This window comes from Salarias fasciatus, chromosome 11, assembly GCF_902148845.1.
Source record: "Salarias fasciatus chromosome 11, fSalaFa1.1, whole genome shotgun sequence".
NCBI lineage: Eukaryota > Metazoa > Chordata > Actinopteri > Blenniiformes > Blenniidae > Salarias > Salarias fasciatus.
The window spans coordinates 18,908,711-18,929,395 of NC_043755.1; the positions used below are offsets into that span (position 1 = coordinate 18,908,711).

General features: G+C 43.9%; 3 protein-coding genes across 6 annotated transcripts in view; 2 read left to right on the plus strand and 1 right to left on the minus strand.

Moving 5' to 3' along the window:
• Positions 1-9,741, minus strand: part of usp45 (ubiquitin specific peptidase 45) — a 30,623-nt gene extending 20,882 nt beyond the window's left edge. For 3 of the 4 annotated variants that reach the window (XM_030102393.1, XM_030102390.1, XM_030102392.1), the window contains exons 1-5: positions 9,450-9,741; positions 8,148-8,250; positions 7,757-7,926; positions 6,994-7,094; positions 6,557-6,657 (exon numbers count right to left, since the gene is read on the minus strand). In XM_030102393.1, coding sequence (XP_029958253.1) covers positions 6,557-6,657; positions 6,994-7,094; positions 7,757-7,926; positions 8,148-8,250 — 475 coding nt within the window. In that variant the 5' untranslated portion in view covers positions 9,450-9,741. Of the gene's footprint in view, positions 1-6,556; positions 6,658-6,993; positions 7,095-7,756; positions 7,927-8,147; positions 8,257-9,449 lie in introns of all 4 variants that reach the window. The other variant, XM_030102391.1, reaches the window with a different exon arrangement.
• A 449-nt stretch (positions 9,742-10,190) lies between these two features.
• Positions 10,191-13,771, plus strand: tstd3 (thiosulfate sulfurtransferase like domain containing 3). Its single transcript, XM_030103698.1, has 4 exons — positions 10,191-10,426; positions 10,506-10,658; positions 11,317-11,476; positions 12,237-13,771. Exons 1-4 carry the CDS (start codon positions 10,288-10,290, stop codon positions 12,292-12,294), a joined length of 510 nt encoding a protein of 169 aa, XP_029959558.1. The 5' UTR covers positions 10,191-10,287; the 3' UTR covers positions 12,295-13,771.
• A 1,674-nt stretch (positions 13,772-15,445) lies between these two features.
• On the plus strand, positions 15,446-20,614 carry LOC115396509 (spidroin-1). Its single transcript, XM_030102400.1, has 11 exons — positions 15,446-15,672; positions 15,791-15,950; positions 16,093-16,242; positions 16,672-16,791; positions 16,883-16,978; positions 17,053-17,187; positions 17,916-18,026; positions 18,102-18,212; positions 18,331-18,455; positions 18,535-20,319; positions 20,521-20,614. Exons 1-11 carry the CDS (start codon positions 15,446-15,448, stop codon positions 20,612-20,614), a joined length of 3,114 nt encoding a protein of 1,037 aa, XP_029958260.1.
• Positions 20,615-20,685: the final 71 nt, after the last annotated feature.

The window sequence follows — 20,685 nt, forward strand, 5'->3', positions numbered from 1 at the left end:
ACGGCGGCGGGTGAGTCCAGCGCTGGCCGCTACCCAGCGGCGAGCTCTACCTCCTCAAGGACGCTAATGTGAGAGTCCTGGTCACAGTCGCTGGAATGTGAACCTTGGACTTCTTGTACTCGTGACCTGGCAATTTGCATTTTATAATAAATCAAATTCCACTTCTAAAAAAAAAAAGAAAAAGTGTGAGGAGAAAGGAAACTTTTCTTACGCAGAAGAAAAACTGAAATCTGCACTCTGAAACAGTGGAAGATGGTTCATTTTCGATACGACCAGTAATATTTGTTGATATGAATGTTTACAGAATGAACCAGACTTCTGCTTGAGCTTTTTACATTCTGTCAGGATATGGCACTAAGCCCTGGTTAATCTGGATTTTGAAAACTACAATTTCAGTTTAACTTAAATGTTTAAAGAGACTTTTACATTTCAGCTCCAGTCAGACTGACAGAATAAAGTTAGCTGGGCGTCACGTAAACCCGGTGAGGGTTTGGAAACGAGCTTGTAAGTTTTGGGATCGGTTTGGAAGGTTCAGCTTGGCGGGACGACACGCGACAGAGGCCCTCCACCCAGTGGTGCTAAATACATCTGGCCCTCTGTGCCGGCAACATCTGGAGGCCTATTTTCACCCTCAATATGCAGCCATAAGGGAGCCCCCATATGTCAACGCTCACAATGCACGGGAAAACAAGTGGAGACGGAGAAGGACGGCGGCTTCGAACGGGAGAAACAAACAAACAAGCGCTGTGTTTTGGGATTAGGTGCGAGACGGGAAACGTGCGAAATTTGCACAGACGGGAACAACAGAGCACAAGACATAGAGGCTGAGAGGTGGGGTGGGGGGGGTGGGGAAGGAGTGTGTTTGCTTGTTGTGGTGTTTACGAGCAGGGACACTTGAGTTTGAGGACTGCGACCGACACTTGAGCTAAGAGAGAGCAGAGGAATGAGGAAGCTCAGCGGGCAGAGCGAGGATGCCGATGGACACGCTCTGCATCTGGGACCGTCACCCAAGGTAAACAATGTTCGGGGAGCCATCTGGTTGAGACTGGAGGGAGGGAGGGGGGTGGAAGAGGGCAGTACGGGGGGGGGGGAAGAGAGATGGAGGGCGAGTGGGTGGAGGGAAGGGTTGCAATGAGCACAAGCATATGGAAAAGCAGATTTTTCCTCTCCCTGCAGCAGTCAGCGGAGGCAAATGTCGACATGCGCTGCGTCCACGCTTGACTGTGCCGCGCTCGGCACCACCACCTGGCCCTTCTTGCTCAGCCACCGAGTGTGGGCAGCAGTGACACTGTGGAGCCTCTCCCCAGGGCGGGGGAAAGCGCTGCGGTGCTCAGAGCTCGTCCACATGCACGCATGTACACCGACACCTCCCGCAGTCCCTGCTTGTTTTCACACAAGAGATATACAAAGGAACGCTGCGCCGCGTTGCTTTTCTCGGGAGTGGCTCGTACACAACAGAAAAAACTAACTTTCTCAAAGTCTCACGTGGAATTCGATGGTCTTGTCATGCCTGGGCCACTGAGTCTTCATCTTTCTAATCTCACTTAATCAAACATAAATGCATTAAATACACCACAATAACACTGAAGATAAGACTAACACTGATATAATTAAGATTTGAAAATAAGTTACATATTGTCAAAACTCTTCTCTCCAGCTTTCTTGATTTGGTTCACAGTTGGGATGAAACGCCGTCAGATCGCATGGCCACTGGGCTTCATCCATGCATCCACGTCGTCTTGCAGCGCAGCGCAGCGTGGAGGGCCAAGGCCAGCTCACTTCATGCAGAGGAGGCAGTCAAGAGGAAGGCCAGGCAACACCAAATGTCTTATTAATTCGCTAATTTGTTGTGACTGTAGGGCATGAAAAGCCTGTTTCCTTGCCATCTGATGCCAAGAGGAGCCAGCGCAGTGTTGCTTACAGACACACGTACATGCGCACAGATTTCTGCTGCCCACTATCTGGCCTACTTTCATGTGCGGTGGTGGGAATAAAGACAGGATCACTCTTCATTACTTCCATGAACGCACCACCAGGGGACAGGCATCTTACTGGCTACTGACTCGGCAAACACGAACCGACAGGGAACTAAAGACGGCCAAAGTCAAGAAACGCCACGGTGCCACTCCGGGGAATAAAGGTGGAGGAAACCACTGGACACGGGTAGGTCTTCAGCAGTGAACAGCCAAACGAAACAAGAATCTCTTTTTCTTTGAATTCTTCCAGCACACTGGGCTGTGAAAAGCTCACGTCTCTATTTAGTTTTGTCCTTTTCATAAAAATGTAAAGCAAGTCTGATTTAATGACTATGCTAAAAGCTGATGACAGAACGGCTTTTACAATTACAGTTGAGCCGATTACAAAATGAAAAGACTGAGACTCCATTTAATTCCTTTTTTTTTTTTTTTTTCCCCCAGCAGCCTTCAAAACCAGCCACTTCGCTGACTTTGCAGGGGATGCGGAGGTGTGCAAGTGTGTGTATTGCCAGAGGCATACACAGGGACACACTTTTTTGTTGCAAATTTTCCTCTTTGAAAGTAATTACAAAAAAGCAAGTAAGAATTTTCCATTGTGTCTTCTCTCTCATAAATCGTTAAGACGACACACTGATTCTGCGCTATTTGTTTAAGGTTTATTTTTTATCTATAGCTCCCAAGATTTACTCAGAAAAACATATATTTAAAGCCAAAGTTTCTGCCTTACAAAAACTACGGCAAAATAAACTGTGTGACTGCACTGAAGACAAAAGCTAAAATCTAACAATAGCTTAAATTTGGACAATAATGTTTTGTTCATGAACAGGACAATATGAGAATGCACTTATTATGGTGACACCATTATCATATTTGAAAACAATCAAAACCGTAAAACAAGACAGAACTGATAGATCCAATGAGAAACAAGCCCTGGTGTCTATTCAGAACCAACATTTTAATTTGCTCCACAAAGACTCTGCAGCTGTGTTACAAGCTGGAGTCTCGCTCCCTGAGGTCAATTCGCTTTTTACTGGGACTCTGGCACTTGAGCTGAAGGCCTTGATGGTGAGAGAGCACAGTTAATCGACTTTCTTTCTTCCCTGAGCTGTTGTTGTACAAAATTATTATAGATTTTGAAAAAAATCCTTGCCCGGGCTCTTTTGTGCTTGAGGTCTATAGGAAAAAAAAAAAAAAACAGAGTACAACAGCAGCTTCTTGTGAAAACCTGGCCTTCACACTGAAATGCAATTTCACAAGCTCCTCAACTGGCAACAACCGACTATTTTCCCGCAACAATGGATGCCCGCTTCTATACCCATTCGGCCAACCGGTGTGGGACAATTGAGTGGCACGGAGGGTGACAGGTAATTTAAAGAAGCAAGGTGTAGGAGACCTGTAGGTAGCCACTGTCCACCTCGGTATATCTGTTATCAACACAGAACAGCTGTCTGAACCCTATTTGGTGTCTTTTTTTTTTTTTTTTTTTTGCCAATGGTCATTTGAATCACGGTCACATAATCTACATATGTCATATCTTTACTGCAGCAGCAGCTGCAATGCTTTGAAAATGTAAGTGAAGCCTTGAATTATTCCTCTATGGATCCACTTTTAGGATGCTCTTTCTTGAAAATTCCACAACATCAATGCTGAAAATAGGTCGAGATTTCTGACTGGGGCACTCCAAAAGCTTACTGAAGCCGTTATACAAGAGATTTACTTCCCTGTTTAGAGTCTCTGTGCTGCTGCATTTCAGCCGGTGGGCTGAAACACTGGAATCGTCTCCGAGGATGCCCTACTGCAGCTCGGAATTCACCTCCTCCTTCATCAACATAAGAGATTCAGGCTTTGAGGCAGCCAAAAATGATGATGCTTCCACCACCATACTTGACTGGTGATGTATTTATGTAGAGACGGAGTGACATTTTCATGTCGCACACAGCTCCAGGTTGTTTTTCCTGATCAATTCCACCAGTGTAGCAGTGTCTGAACTGTGAATGAGCTCGTCAACAGACCTCAGGTATGCAATGGCATCGAGGTCTTCGATATTATCTTTAATGAAAAAAAAAAAACTGGTTTCTTTGTGTTGTTCTGCATGGACACCGTTGGTATTTTACACATTCTCGACTCACAAATAACCATTTTCAGTGAGTACATCAGATCTTTAGCTGTTAACTCAGCTTTTTTTATAATTTGCAATCACATTTTGCGTCGCTCCGCCACGTCTGATGTAAATCGAATGAGGTGCCTTTGGTTTTTTCCTTTTTTTTTTTTTTTTTTGGCACAGCATGGCAATATTTATCCCAAAATACAGAATTTATATTATATCCCTTCAACTATTTGTTAAAAAGGTATTAGGATCTGCATCCTTAAATGAGCAGATTTTTTTCTGTATGTCATAATTGTCATAAATTATAGTGTCTTGGTCACGTTTCATGTCCAGCATGAACACAGTGCGTGCAACAATTAAGCATCAGCAGATGCTGTTCATGAATAAATGCAAAACGTTTTGGGTTATTTTACAGAATCATACATGACCCAAATCCTGTTTGCTTGATTGAACATCAGGTTTGCTCACTCCTGATTCCAATGAGCCTTTTTTTTCTCATTGGACTCGAGATTTGCTTCGCTTTTGTCAGGGCGACAGACATGAAATGTTTGTGTAGTATGTTGTTGGGGTCACTGTGGTTTACTCGTGTGCATATCAGATCACATTCTATGAAACCACTCATGCAGACACTTAGGAAATTTCAGAGAGTGAGCAAGGCTTTATGCAAATTGCCAAACTTCAGCTTTTTACTAACGAGTATCAAAAATTGTGTACAGGACTTTATCTTCAAGAGCCGAAACATATTGTAGTGAAGAAGCAAAACTTTGGGAGAGGATGAGTAACATCGGCGATGAAATAGTGTGAATTCATCAGGCAATTGTATGTATAAATTCTGAACACATCTGTCCTTGTACTCCGAGGTCCTGTTTGTTCCTAAATCTCTGTATCCTGTGGCACACAAACTACACACTCTTAAAACACCTTTTAAGCCGAGAATGTAAGAACTCCTCAGGTATGTAATGTGCTCGGAAAATAGAAGTTATTCTGATTAATTATGCCTGGAAGAGCTCGTGCTCTGAGCTGCAAAGAATACATTGTGCCATGGGACTTCGACTCAGATTATTACTGAAACTTAAAACTATTTGAAAGAGCCGAGTGTAAAGCACGAGCTGGAGAAAAATGGGATGTTTGCTTGGCTCAAAAGTTTTTTTTTTTTTGTTTTTTTTTTAGACATTCTGTGTAACGTGTATCTGCGTTTGTGTGTGTGTCCTCTTGAGAGTCAGCGCGCTCCAGCTGTTGGGATCCAGTCGCTCTGACTTGTTGAGGACCCTGGCTCCCACTAGTGCAGCACACAGGCCCAGAGGTGGTGAGACATACAGCAGCTCCACGGAGGAGGCGAGGGACAGAAACAGATAGCGATGGAAAGACAAAGAACGACAGAGCAGAGGCCAAACCCTACGCAGCTGCTCTTGTTCTTCAGGGAACCCAGCCGGGAAGCATCGCTCAAGCGCTTAATTCCTCTAATATGTGCAGTCATGCGACGTGCGAGGTGGGGGCGAGGGTGAGGTGGAGGGTGGAGGGGGGGCAGTTGCGGCATCAATCCTACGACCGAGCGCGGTGGAGATGGGAACCAGCTTGGCTGGGTCCGGGCAGGCTGGCCTCTGGCCACAGGCGGCCCGGCACCGGGCGGCGGGGCCACGATGAGCCGGCCACTGAAACCACATGCGGTGAAGTCCACCACCCTGATCGGCTGCAGTCGGCAGGAGGTCTCCCAGTGTGCCGGGAGACGCACAGAGAGGCAAGAACAGAAGGGGTGTGTGTGTGTGTGTGTGTGTGTGTGTGTGTGTGTGTGTGTGTGTGTGTGTGATAGATAGAGGGGGCTGACATCTACATGGTTGACTTACTGGGCGAGGAGGGCTCAGGTGGCCTGAGCGAGGTCAAAGGACACCAATGAAAATAAGACGTCAAGCTGTCCGATGCTAGCATGAACGTCACCTGAGGCAACTCATCCCAAACTCTCTCTAAACTCAGATTCTTCCTCAATCTGTCTTTTGAGAAACAGGAATCATCATGACATTTTTATATCACACAGTCCTCTGAGATAGAAGCAGTCGCATTCATCAAAAATAATATATTTACAAATCTTTATCAGGTTTTTTTATTTGAATAGAGGCAGCAGATGACTTATTAACACTCCTGTCTTTATTTGATTCACATGTTGCCTCAGACTAAGCAAATGGATACTTTGATTCAGGTGATCACTGCCACCAGGGGGAGCAGGTGTACTACAGTCAACTTACTCCTGAAGGAAGTCTAACTTCTACAGTCAAGTAAAGATGTAACTAATTTGAATAACATGGCACCTCACTGAACTGGACACTAGATGGCTTCTATATTTGTCCAATATAACAACAGGATCAAAGCAGGACTTATTAACTTCAGCCTTCAGCCTGAAACCATGTATGTTTTTGTGGAAGTCAAATTAAAACATCAGTGGGTGGCCAGAGAGTGAGGATTCTGTTCAAAACCCTACCTGATGTTGCCTTGACGGAGTGCTTTTGTAGAAAATCCAGGGTCTGAGCCAAAGCCTTCTTGTTGCAGTGGGTGGAGAGCTCCTCATTGCATTCAAAACACCTGTCACGACGAGACAAGTGAGAGGAAACAGAATTCCTTGAATGAAGTGCAAAGTCATTGAGAAACACAAATACAACAGCAGAATGAAATGCATTTAAAAAAAAAAAATCACACAATTAGAACTATTTATTACATATTTGCTTATAATTGTGGCAATTATGTTATTATTGTCAATATTCACTCAGGACACGCTCAGATGCACAGCCGGCTCCTATTGTTTTCTATGTAAGCACCCACACTTGACACATGCAGTTACAAGCTGAGAAACAAACCACAGCGGTGTGGAGTCTCGGCTTCTCAATGACAGATCAACAAAGAACTTCCAAGGTTACTTACCAGGCCTTCCACGTGCTCAAGCTGATAGTGATGCAGTGTGACTCCGGGTGGAAAGCCTGGTGATGCTTGACGGCGTGCTGGATCCCTGACTGGTTACAGCCCTGTGACAAATTCATCAGAACAAGCCAACTTAAAGACAATCGTCAACAGACATTAAAACACATTCTGGTTTAGGAAGCAGGGCCATGTTTAGAAAATACACCTCCTCTTTTTTTAAAAAACATATTTTTGTTGAGTTAGAACTTTTTAGATCAAATACATTGTTTTAAAACTTTACAAGAAATCAATCTACATAATATAAAGAAGCAATATATGTTTGGTATATTATGGCTAAGTGAAAAAATACTTCTCAGGAATAAAAACATTTTGACGCATTTTCTAAAATGCACTAAAATATTGAGGAGCATTTGCCTGATGAGCAGCAGAGCCAAATAATTATATCAGTCCATGAAAATCTGCTGATGCTCAACTTTAAAAAGACACTGACTGCTGTTCAGCCCCAGAGTATGCTGTATGTTGCAGTTGCTTTCTTCCTCCCAGGAGACAACTTGCATTTTGTTTCAAACTTTGTGGAACTTAAAATGTTTGCCCATATTTCAATCATCTATCATGATGACTTTGGGAACTTTTTTTTTTTTGGTATTTGTCTTTAGAAGATCTTGACCTTGAAGCATCTTTGAAATGAATTTTGAAGCAGCTCAGTGATGTTCAGTCAAAAGATCTCTGCTAGTCTCACATGTAATCATCCACAAATTAATCTCACCTGGAAACCACACTTTAAACACACCAGGACATCGTGGGAAGCTGCTGGTTCTCCATCAATCATCGTCCTCTCTTTCAGGCACTCAGAGCACACCAACCACACACTCGAGAGGACCGACTTCTTCACGGAGCTCAGGTCAACCGCTTTGCTCACATGCTGGCATGTCAGTCCTAATTACAACAAAAATTTGCAATAATACATTGCAATTACTTGACAACACATTAACTGCAATGTGAAAGCTCAGATCTAGTGGAACTGCTTAGGAAAATTTACCAAAATGATCAAAGCAATACTGCAATAATCTATTAAGTGAGACAAAGGACTGCATCCAATCGTAATTCATAACTGGGTGTATATCAGCCCAGTGCCTGATGCTGTTGCAGTGACTTACCGCTGACTTCATCAGATGAATCCTCATCTCGAGGTTTCCTCGGCTTATTAGTCCGCTTAGTCATGTCGGCGGCTTTCAAAGAAAAGGGGTCTTTCAGCCGCATCTGGAGCTCGAACAGAAAGGAATAAGGGGGAATCATAAGCATTGGATCACACAATTAGATCAAGTTTTCAGCTTTATCTTTTTAATCCAGTTTGAAGTCAAGAGGAACATGAACAGATAGATTGGCATATAAGTATATACTGGTGTCAGAAAATGTGCAGCTTTCAAACTCCTTTTATTGTGATTCGAATCATGTGATGTGATAAGAATGAAACAGATCCCAGGTTAAGACAGAAAAATCTGCAACATGCAGCAGCAGCAACATCTTACAGTGGTGGTCACTTCAAGTACAGTAGCAGTCATGGTGGATAATGGCGTGTTAATGTTAGGCACATTGTTATGGTGCAGTATTTAGCATTGGGCAACAGAACAGTTCTGAGCAGTGTGACTGCATCCAGGTAGAAGCTGTTTCTCAGTCTGGATGGCTTTTCCCGGGAGCACTGCAGCCTCCTCACATCAAGACTCCAGACAAACTCTGCCCTTAGAGCATCAACCGCTATAAAAAATACATTGGCCCAATTTTGTCAGCCAGTTTGATTCTTCAATTGTCGCATTTAATCGTACCATATCATTTGAAATGAACAACTTCTTAGCTGGAATTTTTACTTCCAAACAACAGAAATAAAGCTGATTTGCTCTGAAATCTCATGTAGCATCAGCAGAAAGGCACGGCCATGTGTCTCTAATTACGGTTAAAGGAGGCTAAAGGGGATGATTGGACGCCCTTATTTCAAACTGTAATGACTGAAATCTGTGCCACAGCAGATACCTAAGGTTTCCATTTGACTTACTGTAAGACTGATGTAGTCTGAAATAGATAAAGCTCTAACTCTACAAGAGCAAGATCACTTGGCTTATGTGACCCTTATCAATTAAAACTAAGTAAGTGCATTAAGGTTACTTTTACCACGAAACAGGTGTTTAAACCATGTGTGCACTCTTTATCCAATATACAATGTAGGGGAGTCAAACGATGTGTATGTGGCATGTCACAAAGATACGAGTAAAACGATACAAAGATATAATACTCGTACAGCTGAGTGACAGAACCTAGGTGTCATTAGTTCATGACACGGGAAGAAGGCCTCAGCTCCCCTCATACAATCAATTTTAGCTGAATACAGACGTAGTATAGTGGGTGGTTAAAAAAGAAAGCGGTGAATGAGGATGTTTTCAGATGTAATAGCAATGTAAACTCACCTCTTTAAGTCAGCTCCTCTGTTGACTGTGTTAGCTAATGTGAAGCCAACAGTGAGATGTCAACTGTCCAGGTTAGCAGATAAGCTAGCTGCATTAGCTTCTCAGAATAAATAAATCACCAACACGTGTGCTGTATCCAACAATACGCAGATATATTAAGACATTGTAGACGGAAGTAATCAGTCCCGATAAAAACAGAGGACCTATGTGACTAACTTTCCTTTCGTGTCTTTGACTTTGTAGATATTTGTCAGGCTTTCGGTTCCATCAACAACATTAGTCAACATATGACGCAGTATGGCGGCTCGACAGGGACATATGTTGCGTTCAGGTACACATGGAAATCTCGAGATAACGGGACATGGAGCATATAAGAAGTAGACTGTGGTTTAATAAAATTCATGCACCCACCATAGATCTCGAAAATGTTTTCATATTGCATTCATGACATTAACTGTATGCAAAAAAAAATAACAATTAGATTGAGCGGAACGGCAGAAAAAAGTTATTCCAATTCTTCCATTTTTACGTGAATGCATTCCTGGATATATTCATGATGATACCTTATTGCAGTTGATTTAAATACCTAAAACCTAAACCTAAAACACATAGCTACTTAGTAGTTTGGCCTTTTAAATACAAAGTCAATGCTTTTTCTTTTTCTTTTCCCTAACAAGAAGAGCTTCTTCGGAACGACAGTTTTGTCCTTAAGGTGAATCCGTACATTTGCGCATGCGCACTCGATGCTTGGCTGTGTCTGACTTTTAGTAGTTGCACTTTGCAGAGTAACTGAGGGTCGTTAATAAACAGGATATTTGTGGGCTTTGTGAGACCACGTATGGCTCTTAGACGGTGTTGGAGGTTTGCAGGCGTCGTGCCCCGGCTCCTGTGGAACCGCCCCGTTCTGCCTGGGTCTTCCGTCCGGGGAGGACGAAGCCTTGTGTGCACTATTGTCAACACTCACCCCGGCTGCAGAAGTGAGTCTCGCATTCCTGACTTCCCGTCATGTTTACAGACTGGCGTTGTTTGGCTACATGCTGTTTCTGTTACTTTCAGACAGAGGCTTCAGTTCTGGGCCGCAGAGCACGGATGTGACCTACGAACAGCTGAAGCAGATCCTGGCTGGCCGCAGCGCTGTGGTCATAGATGTGCGGGAGCCGTGGGAGCTGCGGGAGTATGGCTTCATCCCCGGATCCATCAACGTGCCCCGTGAGTCCCTTTCACCCCCCACCTGCTCTCTGATACTCCCATCTTTTCGCCAATATTCCCCCATTGAGCATCACAAGTGTCCAGATTCACAAAAACCTATGACTGTGTTTGACACTGTGTAACGGTTTTGGTTGTGTATACTTTATCGAAAACACATTTTTTAGCTTTAGCTATTGCAAGTGTAAAGTATATATAAAGAAGCTGAATAAAGTTTAATCCCTGAACTGAAGTCATCCCTAAACCTTTCTTAGATAATCTATCTTTATCAGATTTAGTAAAATCTGTGGATTCATGCACACTGACAGCTGTGGTGGTAAAATATTGGAACCACAATGTACTTTTCTAGAATACTCTCACTTTTTTATTACTGAATCGAAAAATTTTTCAATAATTTACTAAGAAAATAGAAAATGTTGCAGAAAATCGAAACAGCAACCTTATATCACTTAATTGTTTCAGACAAAGCTTTAATGGTGTAATTCACTTTATTAAATGATAAGCCTAAGGATATGCTTTCATATTGCCATTGTTCCCTCAATGATCCTTACGTTTGATGTATAAGTTATAGAAGCGACTCACAGCAGTTACCGAGAACACCAAAGTGAAAAATGTCCAGTTTCACCATTTGGCCTCTCTTTGTGCTTCTGCGACGTTACAGTGGGACAAGTGAAAACAGCTCTGCAGCTGGGGCCCGAGGAGTTCAAGGAGAAGTACGGTGGTGAAATGCCTCTGCGGACAGATAACATTGTGTTCAGTTGTCTGGCAGGAATCAGGAGCAAGGAGGCATTCGACACAGCTGGATCACTGGGATATAAAGGGTGGGCAAATATCTCAAATCAAATTTATTATTCATTTAGCTGTTGTGCATGATCTAACGACAGCTTTGTGGAAGGTTGCTGTCTTGCTAGTGTTTAACTCTTATGTAATTTCATGAAGGTTAGTGGAACAGCCATAATCATATTTATGATTGAGTAATCAGGAGACAAGTTGAGGTCACTGCCTTCTTGTTACACAAAATCCACCTATCATGCGGCTTTATGGACACATTTATTACACTGACAACATTGTGCAAAACAATGCAGCTGCTTGTGGTGGACTTTATAGAAAGCTTTTTGTCATTTAATGCAAAACGAATCAACAGGAGGAACATCAGTGTTTACTGTGACCATCATTAGCTTTTTGAGCAGCTTTAGTTCTTCTCTACACACTCTGACAGAGGTAGTTTTTTAATATCAGAGAAAACTAATTACGAATTGTAATTACGATCATTATATCCCTTCATATAAACCCACACCATCACTTTATGGACTCCATCTTCTCCTATACGTTAAGAGTAGTTCCTAATAAACACTGTAAGCTTGGGGTAATTTTCTTCTTCTATTTAATAAACATATTTAGCCAATCAGCCACTCTCCCACTGGTATCACTCGATGAATAATACCCCTATATAACACCTGCCCAAAACTCAAGAACGGTACTTTAGGATTGAAATGTCTACAGTACTGTCAAGTATGTCGTCGTCATCTTCACGTGACAAAATTTAAATTTAAGTTTGCTTCTTCTTATCTTCCTTTTCAGTGCTCAGAATTACCCTGGAGGATGGAAAGACTGGGAGAAAAACGAACAGCATAAGTGATCCAAGGATATCGGGGGAAAAAAAAGAAACATTTTAAGCTGCTTTTTTTAAAGCGAGCACAGATTATTGTCAAGAGTGAGAGTGTGTAGCAGAAAGTCTTGTTAAGCATCTTTGCAGGCTGTTCTTTCGTGGTTTCAAGAACAGTGATTGAAGGTTTTTTTTTTATATATTATTACCATATATTATCATGTGAGAATCCCAAAGAGTGGAATCAGAGGGCTTAACAAACACACGGCTACTGAAACTGTCAAAACCACAGGAATATTACTTGAAGTTACATGTAAATTTGTTTCAGTGAGCCTTTACAGCGTATTTAAAATCTCAGAAGTAACACAACTAACCTCAAAGAATGTACAGAAAGTGCTAATGAACATGTCTCCACATTATCTATGCAAAAGACTTCATAACTGTGTGTGATTCACAGCCTTGTACTGCTTACTATGAACTGTTGCAACTTTTCATTCTGCAGTGTTGTAAATATAAAACAGCTTGACAGTCAAGTTCAAGAATTGCCAATATTTAACTAAAAATTGAACACTTATTTACTGGGAGAATGTTTGTGTTGTTTTTCTTACATGTGAAAGACAAGTCATCTGAATCAAAAGGTTGGGAGACGCATTAATTTGGATAACTTATAAATAGACACAGAGAGGCCTGCTGCGGTGACAGCAGCAGTGTCAGAGATGATCTACTGTGTTGCAGCGCCGTGTCTAATATCTCCTGTGTCTGGGTATGAATTTGCCACCAACGCTCCAGGGAACATTAACAGGTTCCTTCATCATTTGTGACAATGAGTTGGTCTGTTTTCAACAGAGAAGAATGCCTCCGCCGCAGCGCGTTGACCTCAGACACGGACTTTGTTCAATACCTCGGCCCTGTTTTACTGCTCAAGGTGAAAGTACAAACAGAATCGGCTCATAATAACTTGAACTCTTGTTCTTTCCGGTGAAGCTGACTCAAGATTATCAGAAAAGTTGAGAGCAGCTTGTTGATACTGAGTCACCTCCTACAGAAGGATGCTGACGCATGAGTAAATGCTTTGCGTCGGAGGTGTTAATACTATTGCTACTCACATTGACTGGCATGTAAGTGAGGGAAGCCTCCTTTTTAAACTATTGTCTTTAAGTTCTCATGATTAATTTTTTACTTGTGAAAAACAAAATACAAAATGAGCCAGAATCAATGTGAAATTATGTTCTTTTAAACACAAGTTTCCCAACGCGCTTCATTTATTTCAGTTTTCACTCTATTTATGGTTTGTGCCGAGAGTTGTTTATTTCATACTCTTTTGTACCCCAGATGAACTCCTTAATAAAGCCCTTTGCATTTCTGTTTTTGCTTGGTTTGACTAATAAACCATCACCCCAGACTGTGATTCACACCAACCAATGCCATGTAATTAATTTAATGACATTTCAGTCTCCATCTTTGTTTAGAAATGTAAAATATAAATCAATAAAGTCCCTTTTAATGTGAAGATCATGGTGTGCCTGTTGTTCCTACAGCAAAATGTCTAAACTGCATGGATCACTGCTAGTGAAGTAAATAGTTTTTAACTGAAAGGCAGTCTTCACATTCTTACTCTAGAGGTCAAACTGTTCTCACTTTTTTGAGGGGTGTTAAAATGATTCCTGACATCAGATATTTTGAAGGGTTCATTTCAGTTTACACAGCGAAGGAAAGCGAGGAAATCTAAACTAATGAGGCATCTTGTGACCAGAAGCTAATCATAAAAATAAAATATGTTTATGGAGTTATGAATTTTCAGTTAGATTTTTACATAATTTTAAGTGAGTATAAACTATAAAACATTTGGCTTTTTGTTTTTATTAAAGTGGAATATCCCAGGAAACTAAGGGAAATGCATCCCTTGAAGATCACTTCTAAAAACTTAAACACTAGCATGCACTTCAAGTGGTGAAGTCAAAATAGAATGTTGTAGTAAAATGTAATGAAATATGGTAGATGAAGCCTCATAAACATATATTAGAACATGCCATCATGATGAGCCTTGCTATGAGCTGATCAGTGGAGTCGACTGCTCACATAACTGAAAGATTCCTCCACATCCCAAAAGTCCCACGTTGCTGCAAAATGTGAGGTCAATGGGAAGGAATAGACGCTCACTTCATCCATCAAGACAAGATCTTACAAGGAACAGTGAGAAAAAGTTTCAGAAACTGAATTATGCGGGGTGTTTTTTATGAAATGCCACAAGAAATATCCTCAAAGTTTTGGAAGATTTGTAGTTTGGGTGAAATTCAATGTAAAGGTCAATGTTGCTGGTGGTTATTATTTACAGTAAATCCCATTATTGTCTGACAACTGACAAAGTCACCCTGTAAATGTCAGAGAAGAACAGGCCTGCGCACTGTTTTGTGTCCTCTTATCACTGCGTCATGTCAACCGTGAACTCCAGACTATAATCCCCCTCCTTCCCTCCTGCCTCCTTATTTTCCCTCTCTAGCAGTTAATTCCATTTTCCTTTTTTCTTCTCCCCCTTGCATACCCCCGGTTTTAATATGTTGGAACTAGACCAGACTAATAAGTACTAATTTATGTCAAATCTTGCCAGATATCTTTGTTTCTCATGCAGCCCCGGCCTCATCAGGTCACCCTCCAGCTTCTGCTCAGCGTTCAATTAAAGTCCCTCATCCCATCAGAGCAGATCACATCAGAGCTGCACCTACTGGCAGCAGTGGCCGCCTGGACCCTGCCTGCCCGCCCGCCTCCCTGCTTGTCTTGTCTTGTCTGCTGCCCAACGCTGGACACTGAGGTGGTCTGGTGTACCGTAACCAGACAAAACATAATACAATGTTGACTTTGATGCGATCGGTATCTGTGTTTAGAGGAAAGACTGACACAGTCGCTCACTAACCCAGCCCTGTTTTGCGCCTCACAAGCTGATGACAGATATCCGAGCAGCAGGTCCAGCGTGCTTTGGTGCAGAGGTCCGAGATTCCACAGGTGTTGGATCATGAACTGGGCTGTCTTGTAGCACAGAAGAAGCATGACTGGCAATAGGGGGGGTATAAAACCTCAGATCAGCCTGACAGTCAGGGAGTGCAAACACGGGAGGTGGAGCAGCGGTGGCAGTGCAGTAAACGAAACAAAAAAAAAAAAGTAGCAAAAAGACACTGACACAGCGATCATGAGCCGCAGCCCGGAGAGAATCTCTTCCTACCGCCGTCACTTTGAGGACAGCAGCAGCAGCAGCGCGACCTACCAGGTCAGGGTTTCCAGCCCTTCCCCCGTCAGGAGAGACGCCCGGAATGGCTCCGCCGGCTACTCCAGAGCCGGGGCCGGCAGCATGCGGATGGAGTCAGTGGGTCGAAGGACGGCCTCGGCCGCTCGCATGTCCCGCGTGATGGGAGCAGGGTAAGTGCCATCACATTCATACACACAGAATTAGAGTTTGTGCAGGCCTTCCTAGGGACAATTTTTGTATTGTGTCTTCTCGCAGTGGCTCTTATGTGAATTCACGATGTGTTTGCAGTGTGGCTGCCGGAGCCATGGTGTGTGTTGGGCCCGGTGGAGAACCTGTCATGGATCTGGATGTGGCCGCTGCAGAAAACCAGGAGTTTCTCAGCACCCGCACGAGTGAAAGGCAGGAGATGATCATACTCAATGACAGACTGGCTGTGTACATCAACAAGGTAAAAGCGTATACATCTATGTTACCAGTCTTAAAACTGCTTCTTGAGGAAAAGAAGAAAAAAACAATGGATGGCATTACTGTGTGTATGAAGTCATTCAGCTCAACGATGCTCAATTCTGATGAATTTCACGGGATTGCAGGTTCGCTCGCTTGAGCAGCAGAACAAATTACTGGAAGCTGAGATTGAGGCCTACCTCAACCGCTTTGAGAAGCCATCAGGCCTGCGCCTGCTGTACGAGGAGCAGCTGAAGGAGCTGAAAAAGATTGCTGACCAGATGAGAGTTCAGCGGGTGAGACAGAAATTCCCCACGTTGCTTTTCTCCTCTTCAGTTGTTCAATAGGGCGTGAATCTTACACCTCACTGATCTGTGGAGGATCCATCCAAGCAACGATACAAGACGTCAACTTGGTGTTTTCAAGGTTCTTTACCTGGTAACAGGCTTATTTCTGGCAGGCAAATGGAGAGGCGCCTCAACGCGTTAGGGTGTCATGGAGAGCAGCTGTCATCGCCTGTGTTTTGTGCACAGTTGAGATGACTTGATTATGCATTCGCGTGCGCACACACGCACACACACACACACACACACACACACACACACACACACACACACACACACACACACATGAAATAGAAAATGCAAATATAATTCACATAAACCCTTGCACTCACCTTCAAATCCAACAGACAAGCGTATTACTTATGGATTCTTGGCTTTCAGGACATTTCCTTGGCGGCAAAGGAATCCACAGCTGCTCAACTAGAGGCAATCAAAATCAAATACGAAGAGGCATTGGAGCAGAGGAAGAAGGCTGAGCTGGACATCGAAGCCTTCCGTCCAGTAAGTGCCATTCATGCATCGTTTTCTTTGAACTTCTCCTTAAAGTTCAGTTGCACAGACAAACCCACATAAAAAATATTGTGTTCTTAAGGATGTCGATAAAGCCACCTCCTCACGCATTGCCCTGGAGAAGAAGCTGGAGCAGCTGGAAGTTGAAATTGAATTCCTAAAACGGATCCATCAGCAGGTGGAAATTGTCTTTGTGTGTGGACTGCTTCGGTAGTTTCTTTGGTTTACTCCTTCACATCTCTTTTTCTCCAGGAAATTGATGAGCTCATGAAGCAAATCTATGCAGCTCACGCGTCAGCTGAGAGTGCCTTTGCCCTGCCTGATCTGGCTGGTTCTCTGAAACAAATCCAAAAGCAGTACGATGACATTGCAGCCAAAAATCTCGAGGTAAACTTCGAACACAAAAGATGGGATTAAATTGTTGAACATATGCATTCAGTTCCTCCATACCAGGGGTCTGCAAACTTTATGACCAAAAGAGACATTTTAGTGATTTTCTCTGAAGTCAAGCTGTTCTGGAGCCATAAAGCACATTTAAAAATTAAAATTAGGCGAATGCAGCTCATAAAGTTTCACACTTGGTTTTGGTGCACAAACAAAAACTATATCTTATAGTGTATTCATGAAGTTTTAACTACAGTTCAGAATAGTGAACATTTTATTACACTGAACCAGTTGTTGTACCTGATTTTAACAGTTTTGTTCTACTTTCCAAGCTTTTTTGTTGACAGTTCTGAAATTTTAGCTGTTTTAGCCATTTTGCCTTTTTTAAACAGTTCTGTATGTTTTTAGAAATCGCAGACATTTCAGGTTTTTAAGCTGTTATATCTTTTTTCCCCCATTTCTTGTGGTTTTCACTATTTTTTTCCCAATTTTACTTGTACCTTTTTATCCCTTTTGAACCAAGAGTAACGAATCATATAATAATTTAATTTCAATTTTTAATTTTAACAATTTTAAAATAAGTTAAATGTTTATTCACGTATCATGTCGTGAAGCCTTCATGGAGCCGCTATACACAGGGACTAAAGAGCCACATGTAGTTCCAGAGCCGCAGGTTTGCAGACCTCTGCTTGATACCAATGATGTTTAAAATATACATTCCTTATTGCTAGGAAATGGATTCATGGTACAAAAACAAGTTTGAGGATATAACCAAAAAGACATCCGGACATGTTGATAAAGTTCGAAGTGCTAGAGAGGCAATAGCTGGAGCCAAGAAAGAGGTGAGTGTAAAAAATAATTGAAAGGGTGTGAATATCGTGCACTGAATGTTCATTATTATGAGAAAATACTGGCAGATCCAAGGCAAGGAACGTGACATGGATGGCCTGAATACCAGAAGTGAAGCTCTTGAAGCTCAAATCCGGGAGTTGCAGGAAAAGTACAAGAAGGAATTAGAAGACCTGCAGGTGAGCATGGACTCATGTTATTCCAGGGTTCACACCTGATCAGAGAAGAGTTGGTCATAAACACCTGCTCTCGTGATCAGAAACACGTTACCGCAATGGTACACCACTTTTCCCATAGGCTCGCATTGAAGCACTGCAGCTCGAGCTGAAAACTACCAAGGAGAAAATTGCATTGCACCTACGTGAGTACCAGGACCTCCTGAATGTCAAGATGGCCCTGGAGATCGAGATCACTACCTACCGGTAAAAAGAAAAGCCGTCAAGTCATCAATCGATATGCTTTGAATAAATGCTTTTTAATCATTACTTTTTTCTTTTGCAGAAAATTGATAGAGGGAGAAGACCTGCGGCTTGCTGGCATGATGCAAACTTTGTCACTTACCAGCTGTAGCACAAGTGGCATTGGTATTGGGGTGAGCTTCAGTAGTGGAGGAGTGGGTAGTGGTGGAATAGGCTTGGGTGGTGTGGGTGGAATTACAGGAGCCAGTAGTGGGATTGTTGGAGGTATGGGGAGTGCAGGAGGAATGAGTGGTGGCATGGCAGGCGGAGGAATTGGATCCTTGAGTGGAAGACTGGGAGCTGAAGGTACTAGCGACAGGAGGGGCTCTACTGGTAGGGCAGGTGGGATAGACGTGACTGGTAGAGGTGTAGGAGGAGGTGTTGGAGCTAGTGCTGGTAGTCTGCATTCTGGTGGTGGAACTGGAGCAGTGGGTGCTGCAGGAATGACTGGCCCAGGTCTTGGAGGCTCAGGCCCTGGTGGAATGGGTCCTGGTGCGGTGGGTGCTGGTGGAATGGTTCCTGATGGGATGGGTACAAGTGGAAGGAGTCCCAGTGGACTAGGTCCTGGTGGGGTGGGTACAGTTGGACTGGGTCCTGGTGGAATTGGTACTGGTGGAATGGGTCCTGGTGGGGTGGGTCCTGGTGGAATGGGTCCTGGTGGAATTGGTACTGGTGGAATGGGTCCTGGTGGGGTGGGTCCTGGTGGAATGGGTCCTGGTGGGGTGGGTCCTGGTGGAATGGGTCCTGGTGGGGTGGGTTCAGTTGGACTGGGTCCTGGTGGAGTTGGTGCTGGTGGAATGGGTCCTGGTGGGGTGGGTCCTGATGGAATGGGTCCTGGTGGGGTGGGTACAGTTGGAATGGGTCCTGGTGGGGTGGGTACAGTTGGAATGGGTCCCGGTGGGGTGGGTCCTGGTGGAATGGGTCCCGGTGGGGTGGTTCCTGGTGGAATGGTTCCTGGTGGGGTGGGTACTGGTGGAATGGGTCCTGGTGGAGTTGGTGCTGGTGGAATGGGTCCTGGTGGGGTGGGTCCTGGTGGGGTGGGTACAGTTGGAATGGGTCCCAGTGGGGTGGGTCCTGGTGGAATGGGTCCTGGTCCAATGGGTCCTGGTGAAGTCGGGACTGGTGGGGTGGGTCCTAGTGGAGTCGGTACTGGTGGAATGGGTCCTGGTGGAATGGGTCCTGGTGGGGTGGGTATTGGAGAGTTGGGTGTTGTTGGAGTGGGTGTGGGTGTTGGTTCTGGTCTTGCTACTGGTGCTGGTGGGGTGGGGCCTGAAGGAATGAATGGTGTGGGTGCTGGTAGTGGCATAGTTGCTGGTGCCGGTGGGGTGGGTGTTGGAGGCTTGGGTGCTGGTGATATGGGTGCTGGTGGCATGGGTGCTAAGGGTGTGGGTACTGGTCCTGCAGGTTTGGGTACTGGTGCTGGTGGTGTGGAAGGTTTAGGTTTCAGCATAGGGGGAGAGGGTGAGTGTGGTGTAGTTGGGGTTGGAATGGGTGTGGGCAGTGGCACTGCAGGTTCAGGTGGCATCGGCAGCTCTGGCATTGGGTCTGGTGGAGAAAGAGACCATTTGAGTGCAGGGACTCCAGGAGGGATAAGTGGATATGGAGGGAAGGGCAGTGGTGTGGGTCCAGCTGGAAGTGCATTCACTGAAGGAGGAGATGATGCGGGGCTTGCTTTGTCAGGGGGAGGGGGGATGGGAAGGATTGGTGGGGGAAAGGGCGCCTCAAGTGGTGCCGGTTTTGGATATGGATCCGATGGCTATGACGGCAACATTGAGACTTATGCAGAGCAGGCTGTGGAGCTGACGGAGAGAAGGACGGTACTTATTAGGTAAAGGTACCTGATGAGGTATTATCTATATCATCCTAAGTAGATCTTCTTTAAATGTGGCATTCAGGCTCAGGAAATAAGACACCATATAAGAAAGCAGTAACTTAATTTATTTTAACTTCCTTTGGGATATAATTAGGACCATGGTTCTTTTGATCAGTTTAGCCTCAATTCAACCTTAATTTTTGTTGTCTTTTACAGAACCGTGAAAAATGAAGATGATGTGCTAGAGATGGACCACCAAGAACAGACCTACACCATCACCGGTGCAGCCGACGACTCTGATGACGATTGAGCAATGCAAATTCCCAAGTGACCTCCTCTCACCCTTAAACCTCCCCGCCCCTCTGAGCTTTGCACTGACCA